The 26852-nt window shown below is 41.1% G+C and overlaps 1 protein-coding gene across 3 annotated transcripts in view; it reads left to right on the top strand.

Annotated features, from left to right (window-relative positions):
• The window catches only part of slc12a1 (solute carrier family 12 member 1), a 105174-nt gene that overhangs the window by 51233 nt on the left and 27089 nt on the right, over window positions 1-26852 (top strand). For all 3 annotated transcript variants that reach the window (XM_051920665.1, XM_051920664.1, XM_051920666.1), the window contains exons 10-19: window positions 3371-3522; window positions 7253-7360; window positions 8422-8545; window positions 12322-12423; window positions 12933-13088; window positions 15267-15366; window positions 18436-18547; window positions 20639-20779; window positions 22104-22210; window positions 22294-22376. In XM_051920665.1, the coding sequence (XP_051776625.1) occupies window positions 3371-3522; window positions 7253-7360; window positions 8422-8545; window positions 12322-12423; window positions 12933-13088; window positions 15267-15366; window positions 18436-18547; window positions 20639-20779; window positions 22104-22210; window positions 22294-22376 (1185 nt within the window). The remainder of the gene's footprint in view (window positions 1-3370; window positions 3523-7252; window positions 7361-8421; window positions 8546-12321; window positions 12424-12932; window positions 13089-15266; window positions 15367-18435; window positions 18548-20638; window positions 20780-22103; window positions 22211-22293; window positions 22377-26852) is intronic.

The following is a 26852-nucleotide window of genomic DNA, read 5'->3' as shown; positions in this document are numbered from 1 at the left end:
GGGGGTGTGGGTTGTGATGGATGACGGTTTATGCCAACTATAATAGGGCGCAAGACAATAACAAACGCAGGATGGGGGCACCAGTCCATCACAGGGCAAACACACACCAAACACACACTAGGGACAATTTAGTGTCACCAGTTCACCTCACCTGCATGTCTGTGGACAGTTGGAGGAAACCAGAGCACCCTGAGGAAACTCTCACAGACACGGGGAGAACATGCAAACTCCACATAGGGAGGACCCGGACATGAACCTGGGTCTTCTTACTGTGTCAATCTGAAAAGTGGTCTAAATTAATTACAGTTATAGAGCACTATATAACTGATAGGGTGGCTCGGTGGCACAGTGGTAGCGCTGCTGCCTCGCAGTAAGGAGACCTGGGTTCGCTTCCCGGGTCCTCATGTGTGGAGTTTGCATGTTCTCCCCGTGTTTGCGTGGGTTTCCTCCCACAGTCCAAAGACATGCAGGTTAGGTGCATTGCCAATCCTAAATTGTCCCTAGTGTGTGCTTGGGGTGTGTGTGTGTGTGTGTGTGTGTGTGTGTGCCCAGGGTTTGTCCCTGCCTTGCGCCCTGTGTTGGCTGTGATTGGCTCCAGCAGACCCCCGTGACCCTGTAGTTAGGATATAGTTGGTTGGATAATGGCTGACTGCCTGACTATATAATTGATGTCATAAGTATTCACCCACTTTAATATGACAGCCCACTGGTTTCAGAAGTCACCGTATGTGTTCAGTGGAGGTCAGCAGTCAGCAGCAAATCCCTTTGATTTGATATACTTTGTTAAGCCCCGAGGGGAAATGGTCTTTTCACATGACCTTTGGAGGTTAGAGTTCAGGGTCAGCCATTGTACAGCACCCCTGGAGCAATTTTCAGGTTGAGCAGCAATGGAGTGGGATTCCTTCTGGTAGTAAATGGGATTTCAACCAGCAACCTTCTAGGTACCAACGCAGAGCCTTAGCCACAGAGCCACCCCTCTGCCTAAACGCACCTGAATGTGGCTGGTGAGTCAGTAATGGTGGCCTTACCTACACAATAAAGACAAAAGAATGGTAAGAGAAACTTCCTGAAGAGCACAAGTCAAAGGATAGCGACAAGAAAATCTCATCAGTGAATAGTCAGTTGAATCACACATGAAGAAATGGAAAAGGTGTGGCACAGCTGGAAATCTGCTAGAGCAGCCCGTCCACAAAAACTGAAGAAGACAAGTGAGGGAGGCCATCAAGGGAATCCTGAGAACTTGGAAGGAGTGACAAGCTGCAGTGGATCAAACTGGGGAGAATGTTCAGACAACATCTGTGCCCAGGTGCTATGCCAGTCACACCTTTATGTGAGAGTGGCCAAGAGAAAAGACCTACAGGGCATCTCAGATAGCATTTACCAGAAGGCACATGGAAGGATCTGAACTCAGATAGAAAAAGGTTCTATGGTCTAATGAGCTTTTTGAACAACTAAGCTAAACACCATGTCTGGACACAACATTTTTAACAAACACACACCATCCCTGTCAGTGGTGGCAACAATCAGGCTGTGGTAATGCTTCTCTGCAGCAGGCCCTGAAAGGCTTGTGAGGGCAAAGCTACAGTACAGGGTGGTCCAGATCTAATTATGCAACTGACAATCATCTCCCCGCCATTTTGGAATACAGGGCAGGTGCTGCCATCTATCGGCAACAAAAAGAATTTTAAGTGAAATCAATATGTGCAGGGCAGGTGCTGTGAATTCTCTATGTAATAAACTTAAGTTATAGTGTAATGAAAATAGCATAATTAGATCTGGACCACCCTATACAATACAATAATAATAACAATAATTCATTACATTTATATAGCGCTTTTCTCAGTACTCAAAGCGCTATCCACACAGGGAGGAACCGGGAAGCGAACCCACAATCTTCCACAGTCTCCTTACTGCATAGCAGCAGTACAATACAATTTATTTTTGTATAGCCCAAAATCACACAAGAAGTGCCGAAATGGGCTTTAAAAGGCCCTGCCCCTTGACAGCAAAGCCTCGACTCTCCAAGAAGACAAGGAAAAACTCACTCCCAAAAAAAACCCTAGTAGGGAAACAAAAATGGAAGAAACCTTGGGAAAGGCAGTTCAGTGAGAGACCCCTTTCCAGGTACGTTGGGCATGCAGTGAGTCTCAAAGAGAAGGGGGGTCAATACAATACAATACACAGAAAAAATACAAGTAATTCTCAATACAGTATAACAGTAAAATAGAAATATTACAAGTACAGAGCTGAATTCAACAGTAGGTGATATCACATAATATGATTTGGATTTGTTTAGAGTCCTGGAGACCTCGACCATCAAGCTGCCTCCCCCTATTGGCCATTCCATAGCTGAGTCAGCTCTGGGCCATCTAGTCCGATGAAAGGACCCATCTACTCGGCGATTCCTTTGATGCTCCATCAGAGATGACTTTACCTTAGGCAGGCAAAACCACTCAGCAGGTGGCACATTTGAGTACTGAGAAGAGAAACAGAATGGGTGAATGAAAGCTGGAGGAAAACCTGATGGAGTCTGCAGGAAACCTGTGCCTTTTGAGAAGATTTGTGTTCCACAAAGACAACAACCTCAAGCATAAAGCCAAAACTCCACAGGAACAGCTCAAACCATCACTGTGAATATCCTGGAGTGGCCGAGTCAGGTGCTTGTATTTATCAAGCATCACAGAATGACTCCTAGAGATTACACTAAAGGTTTGATTAGTTATTATAAGAATTTGTCCTACCCCTGTGTTGGATGTGAGAAGTAGTTATGAAGCATCCTACACCCACTCTCAGTGTGCATGTCCTGGAGTGGCTGAGTCAGAGTCCAGAACTCAGTTCAACTTGGAATGGGTGGCTGGACTTGAAAATGGCTCTTCACTTAGAGCTGGAGCAGTTTTGTAAAGAATAGGAAAAAATGGAAGAGTTCAGGTGTGCAAAGCTGATAGAGAAAGAGAGAGCTGTGCACACAGACACAAGGCTGTCACGGCTGGCATCTACTAAATACTGACCTGAAAAGGGTGAATACTTAACAACATCAATTATTTAGTGTTTATTTAATTGAGACCACTTTGCAGAAACCTGTTTTCACGTTGACCTTAACGCATCTTCTTCTGTTGAACAGTGACACAAATAAAGGCAAATGACATCCACTGGGATTCAGTGTTGAAGAACAATAAAATATGAAAACTTCCAAGGGGTGGGGGGTGCATACTTTTTATCAACCCTGTAAACACTAGGAAGTTACAATTCTGTCTAAAGTTTCCTCTCCAATGAGATAAAAGGTAAGTTAGAGGGTGCCCTCTCAGCTTTGCCTACCACCTTCAACCCTTTTATCCTTTCTTGTCCCCAATTTCTTTTGTCACAATGGCAGCTTCAACGGTTGTGCGTGACGCCACAGGAAGTATGAACGATACCATCAAAGCCAGCATGAACTGCAATGGCTCAGCGGCCTGCTACCTGGGATATGATTTTTCGTCCTGCGTCTCTGAGAAATGCAAATTTGGGCTGATGAACAATTTTCAGGTAAATATATAAAAACAGTTTTTGTTCAACTAAGAGGTGACACAAACTGCAGCAGTTTAAGGACCCCAGGGTTGTGTTCATGACTAAAGGCAGAGGATTGATCAGCGGGCCTGCCGTGGCAGTTTTGTGGATTATGATGGTGAAGTGGGAGCAGAGTCTTTGGTTTAAGTTTTCAGTTTACTGGTTGGTCTTTAACTAAGAAGACACGCTGTGGGTGGTGACCAAATACAAGGACATTTTGGCTATTAGAGGCCAAAATGAGGTTCCACTACAAGATTGCTGAGTTCATGCTCTGTGACAGGAATTAGAATCTTGGGAATATAGAGGACCTCAGAGCAGATGCACTATTGGGGTGATTTATGCATGGAGATTAGTTGTCCCCCTGGGAATAACCCCCCACTTGGAGTTTAGCAGGTGTGGCATGCTGGGAGAAAAAACTGGAGGAGGAAGATCCTGTGGATTAGAAAGCCTAATCAATCCAGCTCAACATGTTGTCACTGCAGCCTGCAACAGGGAGTGAAACTGTGATGTTAAAAACTACATTGAGACACCATTTTTGGTCCACTTTTAAACATTTATGATTGACTGATCCCCGAAATGAGCCTCCTTAAGTGGGCAAAGGGTAGATATGGATTTGATTTAAAAGAAACACAAAGCCATAAGGTGAGACAGCACATATTGTATATACATTGTAATGGAGGACGAGATGTGCAGGTATTCTGACTTGGATGGATGTTGCTTCCTTACCCAGCATCATGAATGGACAGTGGGAGACTGACGTGCAGGGCCATGTCTTACCCCAGTACACTAGTGATGGCCATTTTGATTCCATTGACAGGGTTGATTCTTTCTTTCCTTGACCCCTGATCGCATCACAAGTATGAAATTTATTAAATCATACGTTAGTGTCATATATATGTACAGATGTGTACAGTATATATAAATATGGAATTATTATTATTGCTTGTTAATTCAGGTTTATTATCAATAGTATATATTTAAGATTAATTACATATAACTATATAATTCATTATATATTTAACATGATAATTCTTATGCCATTGCCCTGTTTCTGTACACAAGGCATTTTAACACATTTAAGATTACATTGCAGAATCACACATGAATGAGAAGTTTGAAACCTGTAATGATTCATTAACTAATGAAATGAACGAGAATCATTAGGCTGAATCTCGAGTACTGACCGATTCACAGATCAAATTAACAAGAATCATTAGAGTGATTTATTGGGTACTGACTCGTTCACAAATTACATGAACGAGAAACGTTAGACTGATTCTCGGGTACCGACTCATTCACAAATTGCATAAACGAGAATCATTAGACTGATTCTTGGGTACTGACTTGTTCACGAATTAAATGAATGAGAATTGTTAGACTGATTTATTGGGTACTGACTCGTTCACAAATTATATGAATGAGAATCGTTAGAGTGAATCTCGGGTACTGACTCATTCACGAATTACATGAACGAGAATCGTTAAACTGATTTATTGGGTATTGACTCGTTCACAAATTACATGAACGAGAATTGTTAAACTGATTTATTGGGTACTGACTCGTTCACAAATTACATGAACGAGAAACGTTAGACTGATTCTTGGGTACTGACTCGTTCACGAATTATATGAACGAAAATCGTTAAACTGATTTATTGGGTATTGACTCGTTCACAAATGAAATGAACAAGGATTGTTAGACTGATTTATCGGGTACTGACTCATTCACAGATCAGATTAACAAGAATCATTAGAGTGATTTATTGGGTACTGACTCGTTCACAAATTACATAAACGAGAAACGTTAGACTGATTCTCTGGTACTGACTCCTTCACAAATTGCATAAACGAGGATCATTAGACTGATTCTTGGGTACTGACTTGTTCACAAATTAAATGAATGAGAATTGTTAGACTGATTTATTGGGTACTGACTCGTTCACAAATTATATGAATGAGAATCGTTAGAGTGAATCTTGGGTACTGACTCATTCACGAATTACATGAACGAGAATCGTTCAACTGATTCTCAGGTACTGACTCATTCACGAATTACATGAAAGAGAATTGTTAGACCTGTTTATCAGGTATTGACTTGTTCACGAATTACATGAACGAGAATCATTAGAGTGATTTATTGGGTACTGACTCGTTCACGAATTACATGAATGAGAAACGTTAGACTGATTCTCGGGTACTGAGTTGTTCATGAATTAAATAAATGAGAATTGTTAGACTGATTTATTGGGTACTGACTCGTTCACAAATTACATGAATGAGAAACGTTAGACTGATTCTCAGGTATTGACTCATTCACAGATTACATGAATGAGAACTGTTAGACTGATTCTTGTGTGGTGACTCGTTCACAAATCAGATGTGTCGAGACTCATGAGTCAGGCGATTCTTGCACATGTGCTTTAAGCATCCAGTGGGGGGCAGCGGCAGTGAAACAGAAGATGATGACGACAACGTCACTCAGGGCACACATGCTCTTTAGCACTAATCCTATAGGGTTCCACTGAACCGATTCATATGATACATTGAAAAGATTCGTTGAAAACGAACAAATCGTTCCCAAATCGCCCATCATTACTATAAGCTGGGTGGCAGCATCCCTCTGATGGGGCACCCATTTGGAGTTGTTGTCTTAAGCATTCAAAGTTTGCTGGTCTGAATCCCAACCTCTCCACATTTAGACTGCTATCAAGTGACCCCCCATAGACAGGTGGTCTCCACTGAGCTAATGAGGTGACTTCTAAAATCAGTTGGCTGTCCCTGTGAGGATTTAGCAGTGTCATGTCAAAGGGGGTGAATACTTACAAGATCCTTTATTTTGTTTTATATTTGTAATTAATTTCAAGCACTTTACAGAGATCTTTTTCACTTCGACATTGAAGAGTGATTTACTGTTCATGTCAAAAGAGACAAAAATAAATCCACTGGCATTCAGTGCCCTATAACAATAAAATGAGAAAACATTCAGTACTTTTTATTGATAGTATTGGGGGACAAATGAGTTAAGGAGGGCTCAGGAATACTTGGAGGACCAATCGGGCCACCCTGTTTAATGTAAGAGTCCAAAAATCAGAAATTAACCAGTTGCGGGGGGGGGGCACAACAATGACAGAAAAAAAGGGGTCTTTATGCCACTAAGGGCAATGTGGCTTCTTAAAAGAGAGGGCTCTGTCGAGTATATCAGAGATCAGGGAATGACCTTCATATAAAGGGTCTTGTTCCCAAATGTGACCATTCCTTCTTGGGATGTCTGAGTTTATGTGGGCGTGACTGGAAAGGGCGGGGCTGCTTAGGACATTGTGTTGCCCTCACTGGGAGTGCTCTTGGCATCGTGGCGAGAAGAGAAGATGATGCTGTTAGCAACAGCGCCCCCTCTCACCCTCGAGTGGTATCGCTAGCATCAGCAGAGTCCAAAATGTGATCCTCAGGTGCCCATGCATGACAATAGATAGACAGGCATTGTAAAAAGCAAACTAATATTAAATATTTTCAGCAAGACAAAGATTCATTGTTGATGTGAAGGAGGTATGTGTGATTTACTCCAAGATTCTGTGAGATTCTGATTCAGTGTGTTACTTATATGAATACAAATGCCCTTCCAGAAAAGAAACAGCTATTGATTGCATCGCATTAGTTATGATGCAGAGTACACAGTTAACCATTTATGCCCTTTCTGCTGCTTTGCTTTACAGGTCATGAGCATGGTGTCTGGATTTGGGCCTTTAATCACAGCAGGCATTTTCTCAGCCACACTTTCCTCAGCCCTGGCGTCCCTTGTTAGCGCCCCCAAAGTATTCCAGGTAGGTCTAATTCTGGCTGTGGGCTTCTGTGAATGCTTTATATTATTTCTGTTGAAACCTTCTTTGGGGTTGGGGGCGGCAACATTGTATTATTTATATGGAATTTAATAAAAAATTAAACAACACAAGAAAGTGTGTGGCAGGGTGGCACAGCTGTTAACACCGGTGCGATAGAGTTCCTCTGTCAGAAGTTCGGGATTTCAGCTTCCTACCACAACTCATGTGTAGGTTGTGTTTGTTAGTGATGAGATGCTTGCATGAGAGTGCCCAGAAATGAATGGGTATCATATCCAGTTTAACCTGTGGGGTGCAGTCTTGCAGTCCCCCAATCCAAAAAAAATGTCAAAGAAGATAACAATATAAGGAAATGAAAGGCTTTTATTACAACTATAGTCCATATCAAAGTATTGTATAGGACATTGGAGGCAAAAACACAAAAAATGAAGCACTAAGGCAAAATAAAAAGACCTTTTACACCACCTTCTCCCTTCTTGTTCTCCTCTTCTTCTTCTTCCTCCTCACAGCCACTGTCCCCTCCTGATGCTCAGTTTACTGGAGCAATGGCCATTGGCTCCTTTTAAGTCAGATCCCTGAAGTACTTAACAGGGCACTTCTGGTCTCTTCTGAAGCACCAGACATAAACCCTCAAACTCCTGGGGGTCTTCTACTCAGAGCTCCCTCTGACTCCCCCAGATATCCTGGTCAGACTGCTGGCTCATCTTTAACAAAACAGCCAGATAGCCCTGCAACGGTCTCAATTACAGCCCCTGCTGCCAGCAGTTACATTAGTGGGGAGTTGGGAAGCTTAAATTGTGCACACCTTATAGTCCTTCCATTATGATAATAATTCAAGGGACTCTTTTGACTGCATCTCTACCTTCCCGAGCACTTTAAGACCTCAATTACCTTTACACCAGGTCTGGTACCCACCAAAATGGCCAAGAAAAAATGTTTTGTTGTGGGTGTTAGACAAGTGAAAGCAAAGGAATATAAACTATTAATGTGTGTGTATTTTATTGTTTTGCTGTGATATTTATTCATTATTACATTTGTCCACACAGGCTCTTTGCAAGGATAACATCTACAAGGCACTTTACTTTTTTGCTAAGGGCCATGGGAAAAACAATGAGCCAATCAGAGGATATGTTTTAACATTTGCCATTGCAGTTGCTTTCATTCTCATTGGTAAGTTAGAAATGAAGGTTTAGGAAAGAAGTAACTGTGCTGCTGATCTAAGACGAGTTAAAAGTCTAAGTAATCAATGTAGACCTAAGATTTAACGTTTACAGTGCACCATCTGTTGGAATGTATTTTATAATACATCTTGTAAAAAAAAAATAGCATTTTTCATTTCAATAGATGGTGCATCACAAACATTTGCAGTAGTAAAATGCATGTGATGCACCAGTTGTTGGAATGACAAATGTAATGCATTTGGTGCCATATTTACTGTATATGCCATTTGGTATGGGATTCTTAAAAACCATGCTAATGTGTGTGATTCATCTGTTATGATCGGTATAGAAAATGCAATGCAGTTTATTACTACAAATGTGTGTGATGCACCCCCTGTTGGAATGACAGATATGATGCATTTTATTACTACAAATGTGTGTGATGCACCCCCTGTTTGAATGACAACAACAACAACATTTTATTTATATAGCACATTTTCATACAAAAAAGTAGCTCAAAGTGCTTTACATAACGAAGAAAAGAAAAATAAAAGACAAAATAAGAAATTAAAATAAGACAACATTAGTTAAGATAGAAAAAGAGTAAGGTCCGATGGCCAGGGGGGACAGAAAAAACAAAAAAAAACTCCAGATGGCTGGAGAAAAAAATAACATCTGCAGGGGTTCCAGGCCACGAGACCCCCCAGTCCCCTCTGGGCATTCTACCCAACATAAATGAAATAGTCCTCTTTGTATATATATATGCATTTTATTACTACAAATGTTTTTGATGCACCATCTGCTGGAATGACAGAGACATAGCAACTGGATGGACACACACACACATAGACATGTATCTGTTTATTAAGGTGGATTACTGCTACTTAAGTTATATTAACAGCGGCAGTCAAAATTAAGAATTAATAAGTCAAATGGGAGAAGGAACTTCCTGCTGCTGGAGTATGTGAATTTCCCCTTCGGATTAATAAAGTATCTATCTATCTATCTATCTATCTATCTATCTATCTATCTATCTATCTATCTATCTATCTATCTATCTATCTATCTATCTATCTATCTATCTATTCTTGTTATTCTTTCCCTAATTAGCAAATTTTGAATGGTAGTTTTTAATTTTTAGTCCAATATATGTTGTAAAAATAAAAAGAGTCATTATAAAGATTTGGAGTGCCACCATGGTCTTCTGCGATGCTCCTTGTGTTGTGTGGGCCGTACCCCCCCCCCCCCCAAGAGGCGGGGCCAGCCACCCATCAGCACAAGGGACTGTTCTCAGCCTTATAAATACTGAGGAAAACCACAGTCCCTTGTGGTTCATTGTGAGTATATGTACTGTCGAGTTTCTCTGGTGATTATTCTGTGGTTTTTGTTGATTTCTGAATTATTCCGGACCTCTGAGCTCAGTCTTTTGACCATTCTTAGGATTTTGAATTGGGACTGTGTTTGCTTTTGGGATTTTTTAATTTGATGTAATTGCCTTCTTTGCCAGAGTAAAAATAAATATTTTTATATTTAAAAAAATTCCGCATTTGCACTTTGCCTCACTAGCCAGGGTTTCAAGGTTTTTTCCCCCTCTAGTGGGCATTGCGAGTGTTTTTGGGATGCTGTGTGCCTGAGAACTCTTTAGTTCATAACACCAGGGCTTCTTTCTTGGGTTGGAGCGGAAGTGAAGTCATTGATCTTCCAGGAGGAGTCACTCTGAACTGCGGTTGTAAAAGGAGATTGTGTTACTGAGAGTGACGACTTTTGATTTGGGCTGGAATTTTTTTACCTGGCTAGAGCCCTGAAGGTGTCTCTAAGTGCACGTACTTAGCAATGCACATTGTGAGTGTAATGAATGCTGGGTAGGCTGGAAGCTCAAATTGTTTATTAGAAACTAGCTGTGTAAGCCCATGCTGTAAAAAGCCTGGGCTACTAGAAACTTGACATGCAGAATCGGCAGTTTGGTTTTGCGGATGTGCTTGCCCCCCTTGTCTAGCAGCGGCTAAGAAAGTTTCTTTTTCTTCAGAGGTTTCGTTTTGTGGATGTGCTCGCCCACCCCGTCTCTCAGCAGCTAAGCAAGTTTTTGTCTTGTTTGTCTTTTGTTGGAGGTGTCACGTCGCTTTCTTTCAGCTTCATGCTGTAGCCTCGTACTTCTTTCTTCTTCCGACTCATTAACTTGGGGCCCCCTTGCTGGCTCTTTGAGCTTCATGCTATAGCCCCGCATTTCCGGGCCGGACAGACAGACAGACACACACTTCCACGTGTAGACGTTTTATATGTAAGTTTCATTATGTTGGAGAGTAGTGATGTGTTGCATGTTGATCAGCACATGCAAGTAAGAATTTCACTTGCATGTGACATTAAGGTTGCAATGTATTTATGCAAATAATATACAGTAAAACCTTGGATTGCGAGTAACTTGGTCTGCGAGTGTTTTGCAAGACGGGGAAAAATTTTTAATAAATTTGAACTTGATAAACGAGCGAGGTCTTACGATACGATTAGTACGTATACGCTCCGTCTGCCAAGCGTCACGTGATCACAGTTGAGCCCATAGTTCTCTCTCTCTTACTGCGGGATTGAGGGTAATCGTCTCCCATGCTCGGTTTCAGTCGGTGTGCCTCACTCATATAGTCAAAACCTGTACGAGCGGATACTGTTTACTATAGCATAGGGACCATGTGTGTGTGTGCGCGTAAAGCATTTTTTATTTTGTGTGCGAGCGATGAATCTGTTTAACGACAATGCAATGTCACATTTCCGCGAAATTCTCAAAAGGAGGCAAAAGCAACTGTCATTGGATTAGTTCCTTGTTAAAGTCGCAAAAAAAGAAAAAGATTCCAGTGAGCCAACAAACAGCAAGGATTCCGTTAGTTTGAGCCAAAGTCATCCTACACAATAACCCTCCTCCTCATCTTGTCCCCTTCACACCAGCCACGATTCTTTTCAAAGGTAAAGTGCAGGTTAATTTGTTTTATGTATTTTTACTTTATATATTGTATTAATCATTTTTATATGAATATTTTTGGGTTGTGGAACAGATCATCTGAGTTTCCGTTATTTCTTATGGGGAAATTCACTTTGATATACGAGTGCTTTGGATTACAAGTACGTTTCTGGAACGAATTATGCTCGCAAACCAAGGCACCACTGTAACACATACTGTTCAGTATATCCAGTTCAGGGCCACACAGGACTGGAGCCCATGTTGCCAGCTCTGGGCACAAGGTAGGAAAGAGCCTTGGGGAGGGTGCCAATCCTGGGTTTGCCCTGGCCTCACACGACACTGAACTAGATGTAAGAATTGGATTTGAGAATGTGATGTGTTATGACGTGAGACGACATGACATGATGTTAAGTTATGTGACATGACATGACAAATGTGATTTGGTGTAACACGATCAGTTGCAGGATGAAACCTCCTCCAGTTTAATGACCACAGGTTTAAGGCATAGACAGGCTGGTATGTCTTCAGTTGCATTGTGGTGGCAGTGGTTAGCGGTCACACCTCTGTGGTCCTGGGTTCAAATCCTGCCACCTGGTCATTGTCAACGTGGAGCTTGCACGTTCTCCTCATTTTTGCATAGATCTTTCTCTAAGTACTCCCATTTCCTTTCACATCTCAAAACACTTTCGTGTGGACTGGTGTTTTTTATTCTGACCCAACATGGGTTGGGTCCAAAGTTGGATATACTGATCCGCTGCAAGGGATTTAGTAGATTCACAAAACGGATGGGTTGCTTGAACATAATACTGTGATGTCTGGTGTACATTTCTGTTTTTCAGCTGAGCTGAACACTATCGCCCCCATCATATCCAACTTCTTCTTGGCTTCATACGCCCTCATCAACTTCTCGTGTTTTCACGCGTCCTACGCCAAATCTCCAGGTTAGTGCCTTTTGGAATCTACTTAAAGAAGAGAATTTAATAATCAGTTTATTACAAAAAGCATTGTGAGGTGTTACAAAATTGTCATGATCGTTAGAAGAAGATTTTCAAGGCAAAGCACTGCTTGAAGTGATAAAGTGAAGCTTGATAAAGATCAAGTTTTATTGGAATGTTTATTATCTACTGGTACACATATTAATACCGTTAACATATTGTCATTCATTTATGTTTTCTGTTTGCAGTCCGCTTACACGGGTCCTGCAGTTATTTTTATTATCTCGTGTACCTTTGGGTAAAATGGTGAAGTACTTACTGCTGCTGTCTGGTCACCTCCTTCCACATCTCTGTGAGTGAGTGAGTGTGCCCTGTGCTAGACTGGCACCACCCTCCAGGTTTGCTGTGGGCAGATGGATGAATGGATGTTGTTGTTGTTTTTGAGTTTAGCATGTGACAGTCTAAAATCCTATTGAACAAGCAGCGTCTAACCCTGAGCACTTCTCCTTCTGCAGGGTGGAGACCCGCTTATAAGTATTACAACATGTGGGTCTCTCTGTTTGGAGCCATGCTGTGCTGTGGGGTGATGTTTGTCATTAACTGGTGGGCAGCACTCATCACCTATGCGATTGAGATCTTCCTCTACATCTACGTGACAGTCAAGAAACCAGGTGAGACACTGTTGTGTTGTTAAAAACTGGCTGACGCTGTAAATCTTTGACCCAAGGAATCTGATTCATCGTCGTCCAACCCGCTATATCCTAACACAGGGTCACGGGGGGTCTGCTGGAGCCAATCCCAGCCAGCACAGGGCACAAGGCAGGAACAAATCCCGGGCAGAGTGCCAGCCCACAGGAATCTGATTCTGGCATTTATTATCCTACCAGTAATTGTACACTGCACGATAACGTGCAGCGAATACACTCGACTTGAGCATTCCTAGTTTTCCTACTCTTTCTCTGTACGTGGTCAGACACTGCGCCAGCGAATGAACTCACATAAATTTCATATTAATCAGAACAGTGTTGATCTTCCGGTGGCAGCACACTTTAACAGTAATGGCCACAGCATAAAGGATCTGAGGGTCACTGTGCTTATGGGTAATTTCAAGCTCCAACAGGAGCGGAGAGAATGGGAATACAAACTTATGCTTAAATTAAACACTCTACAAAATGGTGTGAACAGAGACAAGAGTTTTATGACCAGATATGTGACCGATTGACCTGCTGACTACATTAGTGGCCTATCTTACAGACAATGCACTTCAAAAAAACCTTACAGGACTTTATCTAGTGATGGTTATCTTATCTGTACATTTTATTAGTTCATTGTTCTCTTCTTCCAGGGTTAATTCATCTCAGGTGTATTCATTTTGCTAACATTTGAACAAAAAGGTTTTTAAGATGAAAGAAAAAAATCACTTTGCTGTCCCAAAATAAGCTAGAGTATTTTTCAGTTTCTTTGTTACACCTTGCCTGATGAAGGGGCCTTAGCTGCCTCGAAAGCTTGCATTTGTAATCTATTTAGTTAGCCAATAAAAGGTGTCATTTCACCCTACTTTTTCCCGTATCAATCTATGGCTAACACGGTACACTCTACTGCTCTGTACGTTTAGCATTTGTTTGCTCAGAGGTTGATGTGCTTGCTGCTTCCTGAGCGGCTCTTCTTTTCTCCACCCTAGCGGCCCGCTTCTTCTTTTCATTTGTCGGCATCTTTTCACGTTAAAACTGATTAAGTCAGTGTTTGTGTTGCAATTACTTAGTAAGTTTTCCTTAATTGTTCACTTAAGCTGGCACTTAAGTCTTCAATCTGCCTCAAAAATGATTTAAGATAAAAAAAGAGGTAGGGGAAGTGACGGCACCTGTACGCCGCCCTGCTGGCTGCTGCCGAGAGTTGATTCTACAATAAAATAAAATAAAAAGCAGAATAACCTTGGAGGTCAATCATCACCCCGAAAGCGGACGGTAGACGTCATGTAGTATGTGTGTTCCAAATTTCAGGTCAATCGTTCAAACAGTTTGCGAGCTACAGGTGATTTAAAATCCTGAACAGACAAACGGACAGCCACGGTAGCGTATTATATATAAAGATAGGATTTGTTTTAAAAAAGTAAAGAAATTTTAGTATTTATTTCTCTGTGCCATTTTGGTTTGCTATGAACGATCATGTCACTCTTTGCTATGGCTACCCATCTCATAATCCCCCCAGAATGCACGACGCATGATCCCTAAACCACTAGCTACGACTGAGTTTGTGTGTTTACAGTCCAAAATTTTAGATGCCAGGAGTAGCACTTGGGCATTTTAAAATACTCTTGTGATTGTCACTTGGAAGCAACAGAAATGTCCACAGACTGTAAAAATGAACCAAAATTGTAGCGCCCCCGAGAAACAAAATGCTGCCGCAAAAATAAATAAACACGAGGATAAAAAGTTATTAGAACTTGAAAAATGACAAACAAAGAACAAATGATAACTGCAGTGAACAAAATGGGCAGCATGGTGGCGCAGTGGTAACCTCGCTGTAAGGAGACAGGGGTTTGCATCCCGGGTCTTCCCTGTTTGCATGTTCTCCCCAAGTCTCTGTGGGTTTCCTCCGGGTGCTCTAGTTTCCTCCCAAAGTCCAAAGACATGCTAGTCGGGTGGACTGGCAACACTGAATTGGCACTGGTGTGTGTTTGTCCTGTGATAGACTAGCACCCTGTCCAGGGTTTGTTCCTGCCTTGCACCCTGTGCTAGCTGGGATAGGCGCCGTCAGGTTTGGATTAAGTGGGTTAGACAATGACATGACGGCGAACGACACCCCATCCATTATTCCACTAACTTTTTCTACTTTTCTCCATTGCACAGATGTGAACTGGGGCTCTTCGGCACAAGCTCTGACTTACATCAACGCTCTCAATGACGCCCTTGTGCTGACTGGCGTGGAGGATCACGTGAAAAATTTTAGGTAGCAACGTTTGTCTGTGTCATTGTCCGCATTTGTTTGTCATTTTTCCTGACTTTGTGTTTTTTCATATCTTCTTACATTAATGTTTTAAATGTTGGTGAATTTAAACTCTTGAGACAAGACGGCTTTAGTCTTAAGATTTCAGATTGTTGAATTATATTCATGTCTTTTCACGCCACAATATTGGCCCTGTCATTTTCACGTATGGTCACTACAGCATTCCTGTTTTGTCCTGGTAGAGCTCCATATTTCTCGACTTTCTCGTTTTGTGTTCTTTAATGTGCAGCCTTTATCAGAATGCCTCAAATCCCATAGACTTACCACCGTTTATAAGGTGTTGTACTTCATAACTTTTCTCCCCAACTTCCCTTCTACATCTATAACCTCAGGCAGTTACACAGAGTAAAAGACAGGTAGGAGTTAAGATACATTTTAAATAATGTATTCTTGATAATATTCATAAATAATAACAATAAGCAAAGTAATTTGAATATTGGCAACCATCCAATTAGTTGGTAGAAAATAAAACAAGAACCTGTTAGGACCTCTGCTTTCAAGAGGGTTGACTTCAGTTTCTGGTTTTAATGTTTGCTTTGTTAGCATGTGCCTGCTCTTTTTTTCTTGGTTTAATTCCACATATTTTCTACAAAAAAAATGAGCTCCTCTGATCTTCAACTCAACTGTTTTATGTGGTCACAGCACCTACATGTGCTTCTCTCCACTCTTACAGATGTCCAGATAAATGGCAGTTTTGCTCTTAAATGAGTTATTTGTATTCTAAGTCAGTGGAGGAGTGCCTTAAGCCACACATTCTTTGCAAGACGTGTGTCAAGTTCTCTGATAAACTGCACACACACTCCATAGCTCTTTGTGTTTCAACAGCCATTTCTGTCACATTTAAAACTAAGAGTCCATTACAACGAGCTACTGATTTGTGATGTGCCAAGCTGCTTGAAGTGAAACACAATTTATTATTCTGGGGCACCATATTTCAACCGGTAAGAAATTATCTACGTGGTGTAACCATGGCGTTAAGGTGCGTTCGGAGACTTGGTTAGCAGGTTTGAAAGTTGAAGCATTTTTAAGTTTTCTATCCATTTCATCAACAAGTTTGTTATTCCAGTTTTCTTTATTACATATTTTTGTAACAATTAGTCATATTTAAATCGAATATTATTATAGTACTGTCTTCCCTGCATGGAGTTTGCATGTTCTTCCCGTGTCTGTGTGGGTTTCCTCCGGGTGCTCCGGTTTCCTCCCACAGTCCAAAGACATGCAGGTTAGGTGAACTGGCGATCCTAAATTGTCCCTAGTGTGTGCTTGGTGTGGGGGTGTGTGTGTGCGTGTGTGCGCCTTGCGGTGGGCTGGCGTCCCGCCCTGCACCATGTGTTGGCTGGGATTGGCTCCAGCAGACTCCCGTGACCCTGTAGTTAGGATATAGCGGGTTGGATAATGGATGGATGGATGGATTACAGTACTGGTGATGTACATAAAATGCACCATCTGTTGAAATGAAAAATAAAATGCATTTTATTACTACAGATGTTTGTGATGCGCCATCTGTTGGAATGACAAATGCAGGGCATTTCATTACTTCAGCTGTTTGTGATGAGCCATCTGTTGGAATGATGCAATAACTTAAATACCAGCACACCACTCTGTTCACTTTCCGTGATTTGCGGGTCATTCTTAGTGCATTTAGTTATGAAGCCTTACTTTCTTTTCCTGACTTTTGATTCCTGGCTAATGTTTAGGATTTGGTGTAAGAACCTTACATGCATGTCTTTTGTTAATGTTTCTGATTCTGAACTCTTGCTATCTATTCTGGTTCACATTTTGGGTTTGATGTGAAAGCCAACATTTCTGTTTTTCTTAGTGTTTCTGATTGCAAACCCTTGCTATTTTTTCCCAACGTTGATTCCTGACTAACGTTCTGTCTTTGATATATAAACCTTTGTGCATGTCTTAATGTTTCTCATTGCCGTCACTTGCTGTCTTTTCCGAGTTTGATTTCTGGCTAACATTCTGGTTTTTGTGATCACTTGCTGTCATTTTTTGACTTTGATTCCTGGCTAACGTTCTGTCTTTGATATAAAATCCAGTGTGTGTGTCTTTCTTAATGCTACTGATTGCAAACCCTTGCTGTCTTTTCCTAAATTTGATACCTGGCTAATGTTCTGTCTTTGGTATAAAGTCCTATGTGTGTTTGTTAGTGTTTCTTATTACAAACCCCTGCTGTCTTTTCCGAGTTTGTTTCTTGACTAACATTCTGGCTTTTGTGATCACTTGCTGTCATTGTGTGAGTTTGATTCCTGGCTAACATTTTGTCTTTGGTATAAAGTCCTATGGGTCTTTTGTTAGTGTTTCTGATTACAAACCCCTGCTCTCATCTCCAAGTTTGATTCCTGACTAACATTCTGGATTTTAAGAACCCATGTGTGAGTATTTCTGAATGCTTCTAATTGCGATCACTTGCTGTCTTTTCCCAACGTTGATTCCTGACTAACATTCTGTCTTTGATATATAAACCTATGTGCATGTGTTAATGTTTCTCATTGTCGTCACTTGCTGTCTTTTCCGAGTTTGATTCCTGGCTAACATTCTGGTTTTTGTGATCACTTGCTGTCATTTTTTGACTTTGATTCCTGGCTGACGTTCTGTCTTTGATATAAAATCCTATGTGTGTGCCTTTCTTAGTGCTTCTGATTGCAGACCCTCGCTGTCTTTTCCCAACTTGGACTCCTGGCTAACATTCTGTTTTTAACGCAAGTGAAGTTTTTTTATTCTCGATTACATCCCCATTTTTCGAACCTTGTCTTTGATTAATTTCCTGGCCCTGTGTCTTCATGTGTCTGTCGCTGCTTAGTTCACTCCAGAGTGTTTTCCATCTTTTCTTATTCATACATTTTTTTTTCTTCCATATTGTATGAAATTCTTGCTGTTTTAATTATGATACTCCCACCCAAATACATGTCTCACTGTGCGATCGCCTACATCAGGTTGTAATAATGTCAATCTGGTGCTGTTAGCTCATTTACTCTTCATAATTGCTTCTTGGTTTTGTTTCAGGCCTCAGTGTATCGTTTTAACCGCCGCTCCAAGGACGAGACCAGCTTTACTTGACTTAGCCCACTCAATCACCAAGGGCTACGGACTCTGCCTCGCCAGCCAAGTGTTTGCAGTGAGTATTTTTTTTTCTAAAGTGCTAAAGTGATCAACATTCATTTTGTCCTTCATAAAGCTTACTGAATGTTTGCATGTTGGTGTAGAAGGCTCAGATTTGCTATTGTGGCCCATGCTTTTCAAACTTGCCCACAAGCAAACAGCAGGGTCTGGTGTTTGTGAACCCGAGTGACTGGCCCAGTCCAACTGTTTCACCGGGATGACCAGAATTTTGGGTATAAGAAGGACAAACAAAATTAGGGGAATGAAAATAGACAACAAATTGGGGGAATGAAAATAGACAACACCAGCCTCACCGACCCAGTAAAAGATACAGTACTTGAGATTCCATGTGTGAGCAATTGCATGCGAAGTGGAAACATTTTTATTGTATTTACTTTTTCTATACTCTTTGTCTTCTGCTCTCACTAAACTATACCTCGTAAAAAAGGGATCTGTGCTTTATATGCTTACTGGAATTTTGTACCAGTTGTAGTTGCCCTTTCTAATCAGCTCCCGTAAGAAGGAGCACAAAGCTGCGTCATCAGAGTTCTCCTTCATGTCTGAGGGGTCATCAATCCATCATGACTAATGCTGCTCATTCTGTCCATGGCATGTTGTCCTGGGGCACCTTTGGCCCAACAGTGGTGCCAGGATTTCATAAAAGGGGTGGCCCAAAGTTTGTCACGAGTGAGCCTAATTTTATTTTTATTACTGTTAAATGTACGTCCTTTTTAAAAAAAACTTTTTAGAAGTCCAGTGTAACCAGTTGGGGGCCAGTTTGGACACCCGCACGGTTGCCTGGGATAGTTTGGAAGGGTAAACCCTGACAGGGTACCCAGGGTGCACTTCAAGGAGAGGACTTCACTGTTTCGCCGTGATTCTCTGTGATCCAGAAGTGCATCCAGAGTATAATGCCATGGCAGTGGAAGTCCTCCTGGGTCGAACATAAAAGGAGGCATCTCACCTCTCTCGGGGAGTCAGAGTTGGGACGAGGACGGACAGCACTCACTGGAGAGAGGGGAGAAGGAGGAAAGAGAGAAGGAATTGCATTAATTGTATGGTGTGCCGAAGAAACAAACATGCGAAGGTACTTTTGTGAAAGTAAAAATCGCTTATTTTGAAACTGGGCTGTCTTGGTGACATTGTGCTTTGGGGTGCTGTTACGCCCCCTACAGGTCACACCAGTAATGTGCACAATGGGGCCTTTTAGTGTGTCCTCATGAGGAAAATTTGTAGCAAGTCACATTTAAAAAAAAAACAAAATGTACTGCACTTCTCTGTGGTGTTTAATAAGAGGTATAAAGAGAATCGATCTTCCTGGTGTGGTACAGATGATATGTTTTATGCAGCTGCACAAAGGAACGTAGGAAAACACCGAAGAAGGTTGAATGAGACTTTAATAAATATTCATTGTTTTCCAACCAAAAAACCCTTTATTATATGATGCCTTTCATATCTATCTATCTATCTATCTATCTATCTATCTATCTATCTATCTATCTATCTATCTATCTATCTATCTATCTATCTATCTATCTATCATGTAGTGCCTTTACGATCTCTCTGTCTTGCAGTGTATTCACTATTTATCTATCTATTATATAGTGTTTTTCCTATCTATCTTTCTATTTATTGTACAGTGCCTTTACTATATATCTCTTTATCATTCTATTACAGAATATAGTGACTTTACTATCTATCTATCTATCTATCTATCTATCTATCTATCTATCTATCTATCTATCTATCTATCTATCTATCTATCTATCTATCTATCTATCTATCTATCTATCTATCTATCTATCTCTATCTATCTATCCTATTTATTTATTTACTACATAGTGCCTTTAACATTTCTTTCTTTCTTTCTTTCTTTCTTTCTTTCTTTCTTTCTTTCTTTCTTTCTTTCTTTCTTTCTTTCTTTCTTTCTTTCTTTCTTTCTTTCTTTTAGTGTCCTGCCTGTCTGTCTGTCTGGTGCCCAATCCTATAAAATGTTTGCTTAAAGCCTCCATTTAAACGACATTATCATTTATGTTTGTATTTACATGCCTGAAGTTCATGAGGATATCATCCAAAGTTTCTTCTTCTTTATTCTGTTCATGAATAGGGACCCCGGAAGCAAATGGTTAAAGAAATGAACATCTCTATGGAGAAGAATCAAACCTGGCTGAACAACAGTAAAAGGAAAGCCTTCTATGCAGCCGTGGCCAGCGATACCTTCCGTGATGGCGTCAAAAGCCTTCTTCAAGTAGGTGTTTCCACTAAGATTTCCTAATGGAAGCGCATTAATGGCCAATGAGTGGATTCATTTCTGAAAGAAAGGCAGCAGGGAGGTGCAGTGGTTAGCCCTGCTGCTAACTTCTTCCAGTGGTTTAAGTGTGAGTGTCAGCCCAGGTGTGCCTGTCATGTTGACTGGTAGCTCTAGAGTGGAGGTGACTGGGCCTAGTGATAGACTGGCACCCCGTCCTGGTTTGATTCTTGCCTTATGCCAGATTCGGCTGTGATAGGCTGATGCTTTCCTGAAACTGAATTGGATTAATGAGTTTGGAAATGAGTAGATGGGGTCCAACTAAAATAGACTGAAGATCTCATTGTCATCAATTTCTCTTACTGTATTTCTTTTGTATAAACTGTTATTCCGGTTTATTCTAAAGAAATGCTGGCTGTCCATGACAGAAAACTGATCAGTGAGTTATTAACAGGCAGCAGCGCTTTCTGCCAATGTGTTAGACATGTAAAATATCTGGTGGCACTACTTTAAATCTGTCAGTGAATGAATTGCTTGTTACTTGGCGCTGCTGGATCCTGATGGCCACCCTACATAGGACCTCACCACTTGTGAAATGAGAGAAACCCTTTACAGGACTGAGATAATGAGTGTAATACTTTTAATATATTATTATGTTGATATAGTGTAGTTACTGATTATAACATGAAATGGAAACAATACAACAGCTATATAACAAACATCCACCACAACCTGTTATGCTTTAGTCAGAGTTCTTTCTCTGGCTGAGGTACAACTTAATGCCTGTCTCGTTCTCTTTTGATTCTTTTCTTTATGTTATTATTGTTATTTTCTTTTGCTCTGTTCCATACATTTTGTTGGTGGTTCCCTAAGAGGTGGGACCTCCTGCCCCTCACCGCCAGGAACATTCTCAGCCCTATAAAGGCGAGGATTTCCCACAGTTCCTGGTGGTTCATTTGATTGCGCTAAGGAGTTTTGTGTGTCTCTCTGCCTTGTTCTGTATTTTTGAACTTCTGCTCTGATTCTTGACCTTTCTTGGATTACTTTATTGTTACTGTGTTCACTTTGGATTGTCTTTTTGCATTCCACAGAGGTCCATATTATTTTAGAGCATTTCCATTAAATGTTTTATTTTATGAATATTCTGCATGGCCCTCTGTGTTACTAGCTGGGGTTTGTTGACACGATTTCCCCCTCTAGAGGACATTTTCAGAACTGTGCGATTTACATGACTTGGGAACTTTCGAGCGGCACCTTCCTACCCAAGTTAACTCAACAATATTAAAACTTACTTTTTAATGTACATTTCATCTTAAAATTGCAGGCTTCCGGTATAGGCCGCCTGAAGCCTAACACCTTGGTGATAGGATTTAAGCGCAACTGGAGAAGCGCCAGTGCCACAGATGTTCAGAATTACATTGGCGTGTTACAGTGAGTTTTTCTCCCATTTTAAAATGAGCATTTTGTTCCTCTCAGAGCCAATCAAATAATTTTTATTTTCTTTTTTGTTCAAGTGATGCATTTGATTTTGAATTTGGAATAATGATTGTCAGGATAAGCCAAGGATTTGACATTTCCCAAGTCCTACAGATGCAAGGTAGGTGAAAGCCCTGCTGTCTGCCATCATCATATCTTTGATTTTCCTGAACTAGATGTTTGCAAATATTCAACATGTTAATAATGAGAAGAAGTAAAAGCTCCTTATAGAAAATGTTCATTATTGTGAAATTGTACAATAAAATAGCTTTTCAACTTTAAGTCTGAACTTTTTAAGGATGGCATATCTTCAGTAATGATTTGATTATTTAAATATGATACTAGCAGTGATCACCAGTCACCCATGATTTAGTTCCTTTTTTTGTGCCCACTCTTTTATCGAAGGGATCCTGTAGTCTCAAAATATCTTCCCAAAAATCAAAACAAACAAAAACAAAAATTATAAAGCACAAACAAGAAAGAGTTTTGGAGAGTGAATCACAATGTTGTGCGTCACATAACTGTGGCACTGGTTTATAAAGTGCCAGCTAAGTGATGTCACACAGCATGACTTCCAGGAACTGTGCCCCTATCAGAAAAATGTCACTTCATGACTACAAAGTCTAAAATGCAGACTGGTGGCACAGGAAATACAAAACATAGCGGTAACAAAAGTCAAGTGTGTTTCAGAAAAAGAGATACAGTACAGTAAAAATACCAATTGTGCCACTAGAGGGCACTGTCGCTCCTCTAACCCGAAAGACAAACGCCCAGGACACCAGGTAAAAGCACCAAGAATTATTCTTTTAATTAGTTCTTCTGTATATAGTGCCTTTAACACTAGAATTACCAGAGCCTATGCAAAAACTCGTAGATCCATCCCACCTTAAATCGCTTCTTAAATCTGTTCGCACCTCTCTGTCATCGTCTTTTGTCTTCTAAATATGCAGATAAAGACAAGCTGCAAACAGCTGACTATTCCATCCCCCCACCGACTTAGAACGTACACGAACGTCTCCCAACTCATGCCTTGATTGATTATCTGGGAGTGAAGTGGAGTTAAGTGTGGAAATAATAGATTGTTATTTGGAACAGACGCATTTCATATGTGTTCTGTTTCTACAGTAATCTGTGTAAACACATTTTTAAAACAGAAACGTTTTTCATATTCTAGTAGTAAATGACAAAATGTAGACATAAACTATATAATGTATGAAGCCTGTAGTCCAAATATCAAAGAAACACTTTCACGAAAGGTACAAATATAACAGAACAAGTGTGCTTTTATTCAAAAATATAACTGCAGAAAAAAAAGCCACCTTAGTGTGCGACACAACAGAATCAGTTGCTGACTGGGAATCAAAAGGTCACGAGTTCGATCCTGCACGACTCCCTTTTGAGAAGTGAACTGCTCTTATTTTAGAATAAAAAGATACATTTGATTCAGTCTGTAACAGCCGGTGTAATTTATGATATTTGTAAAGGTTAGCTTTGTTTTTGTTTTTTTCTATTCACTTTTCATTCTCTCAGTCGCGTTCAGGATCCTTCCCTACCCCATCTGACACTGCTGTTATTACATAAAGACGCGCTATAGCTCTGCAATGTATCACGATACATACGACCGCATTTTTTTTTTTCCCCCAATCTTGCCAGTCCCCACATGTTGCTGTATGCTGTTTCTTTTGTACTCCAGGAGATGCAGAGGAAAGCATAGTAAAGAGCAGTAACTTCAGCGCTATATCATCAGACACTCCCCATCTGACACTGCTGTTTTCACATAAAGACGCGCTTTAGCTCACCCAAGGAGCGCCTTTCCTACATTTACGACATGTGTACTTGTTGCAGTGTACGCACCTCTCTGTGCTATGGTTCCTATTACACTGAACAAGCACCTGTAATTTGCAGCTGTATTCATTATCTTAAAACAAATATATGTGACGTTTTGAAGAAATCATTTTATGACGCGAATAGTACCAATCAGAAAACATCGTCGAAGTAATGCAATATTTTTTGAAAATGAACAGCGTCAGATTGGGTGTGATTTATACCAGATCAGAAGCTGAATAAGCGGAATAAACTCCTGTTCTGACTCTAAGTAAAAAAGCTGAATTAATCAACAGAAATAACGGCGATCGACATTTTAAACTTAACGATTTACAGTGCATACCAATTTTTTAAATTTTATGTTCGTTTGAGGCTACAAAGAAAAAAAAAACACTTCCTCCCCAGTAGGGAATCGAACTCGGGTCTCTATGGAACAGCAGGGCTGCCGTGCTTTGTGTCAGCAAATCTCAGTGTCACGCCACGAAAGATGTGACCTCCTCGAACCTTTTGTGAAAGTGTTTATTTGATGTTTGGCCATCAGGCTTCACACATTCTATAGTTTATGCCTACATTTTGTAACATTTATTACTAAAATATGAAAAAGTTTCTGTTTTAACAATGTGTTTATACAGATTACTGTAGAAATGGAACACACATGAAATGAGAGTGTTCCAAATAACGATCTATTATTTCCACTCTAAAACTCCAGTTCAGTCACTCCCAGATAATCAAACAAGGCATGAGCTGGGAAAGCTTTTTGCGATGGTGAGGGATGGAATAGCCGGCTTTTTGCTGCTCGTCTTAATCGGCACATTTAGAAGACAAAAGACAGGTGAGAACGGTTTTAAGGTGGGCTGGATCTATGGATTTTTTCGTAGACTCTGGTAATTCTAGTGTTAAAGCACCACAGCCACAATACACAGGCAAGTAATATAATAAATACAATAATTATTCTCTCCTCCACACCTCCCAGCAAGCTCTGTCAACTCCCTCCCAACTCTGGCTCACTTGCTGGGTTCCCAACAGTCCTTTATATAGTCCTTGATCCGGAAGTGCTTCCATTCTTCCTCTCGCGTGACTTGCCAGTACTTCCGGGTCAAATGGAGGGCTTGAGTATTCTTCATCCCAGAAGTACTCCCAGGACAGAAGCCCTGAATTACTTCTGGGCTATACTGGAAGTAAAAATCCCAGTGTCTCCCAGCAGCGTCTCCTGGCGGTACCCACGGTACCCAGCAGGACTGTGAAGCCGAACTCCATATCCCATGGTGCCCTGCGGGAATCGGTGGTACCGCTATGCTGCAGGGACATCTCCATCTGACGTCCAGGAGGAAAGTAGTTTCCCTCAGTAGTTGCTTTTCCCCATCTTTCTCCTCTATGGGCGTCCCGGCCGTCTGCCACACAACACATATGAGTTCTCTGATGGCTTTTGTAAAGATGCAAGGACAATGTTAAAGTTTTAAGGCACCTTGAGGCCCACCCTGTATACAGTAAGTGCAAAAGCTCAAAAAAGCAAAAGAAACGTGTGTGTAAATACAAAAAAACGAGTCCTCCTCGGACTATCACCTTAGGTTGACTGCCCAAGATGGCAGCTCTTCCATATTTCAGGCATTCTGGGAGGAAAAAGTGGGTCCAGATGGATGGACCCCAGCAGTGTTGTCAGAGGTGTAAAGGTGTCAGCCTTCCTTTCTGCAGAAGGAGGAAGGAGAGAAAACATTATTATATAGCGCCATCTCCTGTCTCTTCAGAAAATTACAATCACTCAAGCCTTGAAGGTGTTTTCCGTGCGCACACACGTGACACTTTTCACGTCCACAAAAGATGTTTAGGTGTGTCTGAAACCGTTGACGTGCTTTAACTCCACATGCATCTGGCTGTTATTTAGTATTTTAAATAAGATCTTTTAGTGAAGGATAATAAAAATCACCGGACTCATTTCCCGTCACACACAGACATTTGGTTTAGCTGACAGCCATGTGTTGTGATTGCTGTTGACTGACTGACTGACTGACTGTAAGATGAGGATTGGGAGAGAGATCATACAGGCCTGGGAACTAACTGGGTGCCCCGATTACTAACAGGAACATCCATCCACGCAGGGAGGACCCGGGAAGCGAACCCAGGTCTCCTTATTGGGATGCAGCAGTGCTACCACTGCACCACCGCGCCGCCTTCTAACAGAAACAAGAAAAAGAAAAATGTCCAAGCAGAACTAGGGACCTCTTGCGTCTCCTGTAGCCTAGGATTATGGGCTTTCTGGGAGAATCTCTCCTACTGATTGAGGCTTCCCCTTGTGGATCTCCATGCTCTCTGAATGCATGTTCAACTTCCAGCACTGCTCTCCCTTAAATTGCTCCCGGGATGAAAGAGGCAGGACCTGTGGGGTGTCACCAGTCCAGGAGTGACGTCAAGAGTTTGTCTCAGGACTCATCTGGTGTGGGTGGGAGGAAAAGGAAGTGTTAACAGCTGAGATCCCTCAGTCATTTGGGTTTGGGTTTACCTTACCTGAGCCCTGTTGATGCTCCCTCTGTGCACTCATATGACAATACCATGCGTGGTTATCTAGATTGGAATTGTACTCTGTTGTGAAACCTTTCCTCTAGAACTGAGCTGCTGTAACGCCTCAGTGTCCTTTCATCATTAATAAAGCCTTATCTTGTCCTCTCTTATCTTGCCTCACCCTATCTTATCTGTGTTTTCTTGACTTCTCCTCTCATCTTATCTTAAAGTGTTACTGGCAAGGTGCTGCTAATTATGAATTGAAACTAATGTTAGC

The sequence above is a fragment of the Erpetoichthys calabaricus genome, chromosome 17 (genome assembly GCF_900747795.2).
Source record: "Erpetoichthys calabaricus chromosome 17, fErpCal1.3, whole genome shotgun sequence".
Taxonomy (NCBI): Eukaryota; Metazoa; Chordata; class Cladistia; order Polypteriformes; family Polypteridae; genus Erpetoichthys; species Erpetoichthys calabaricus.
The sequence above is the reverse complement of the archived record's forward strand: the minus strand, read 5'-3'. Positions and strand labels throughout refer to the sequence as shown.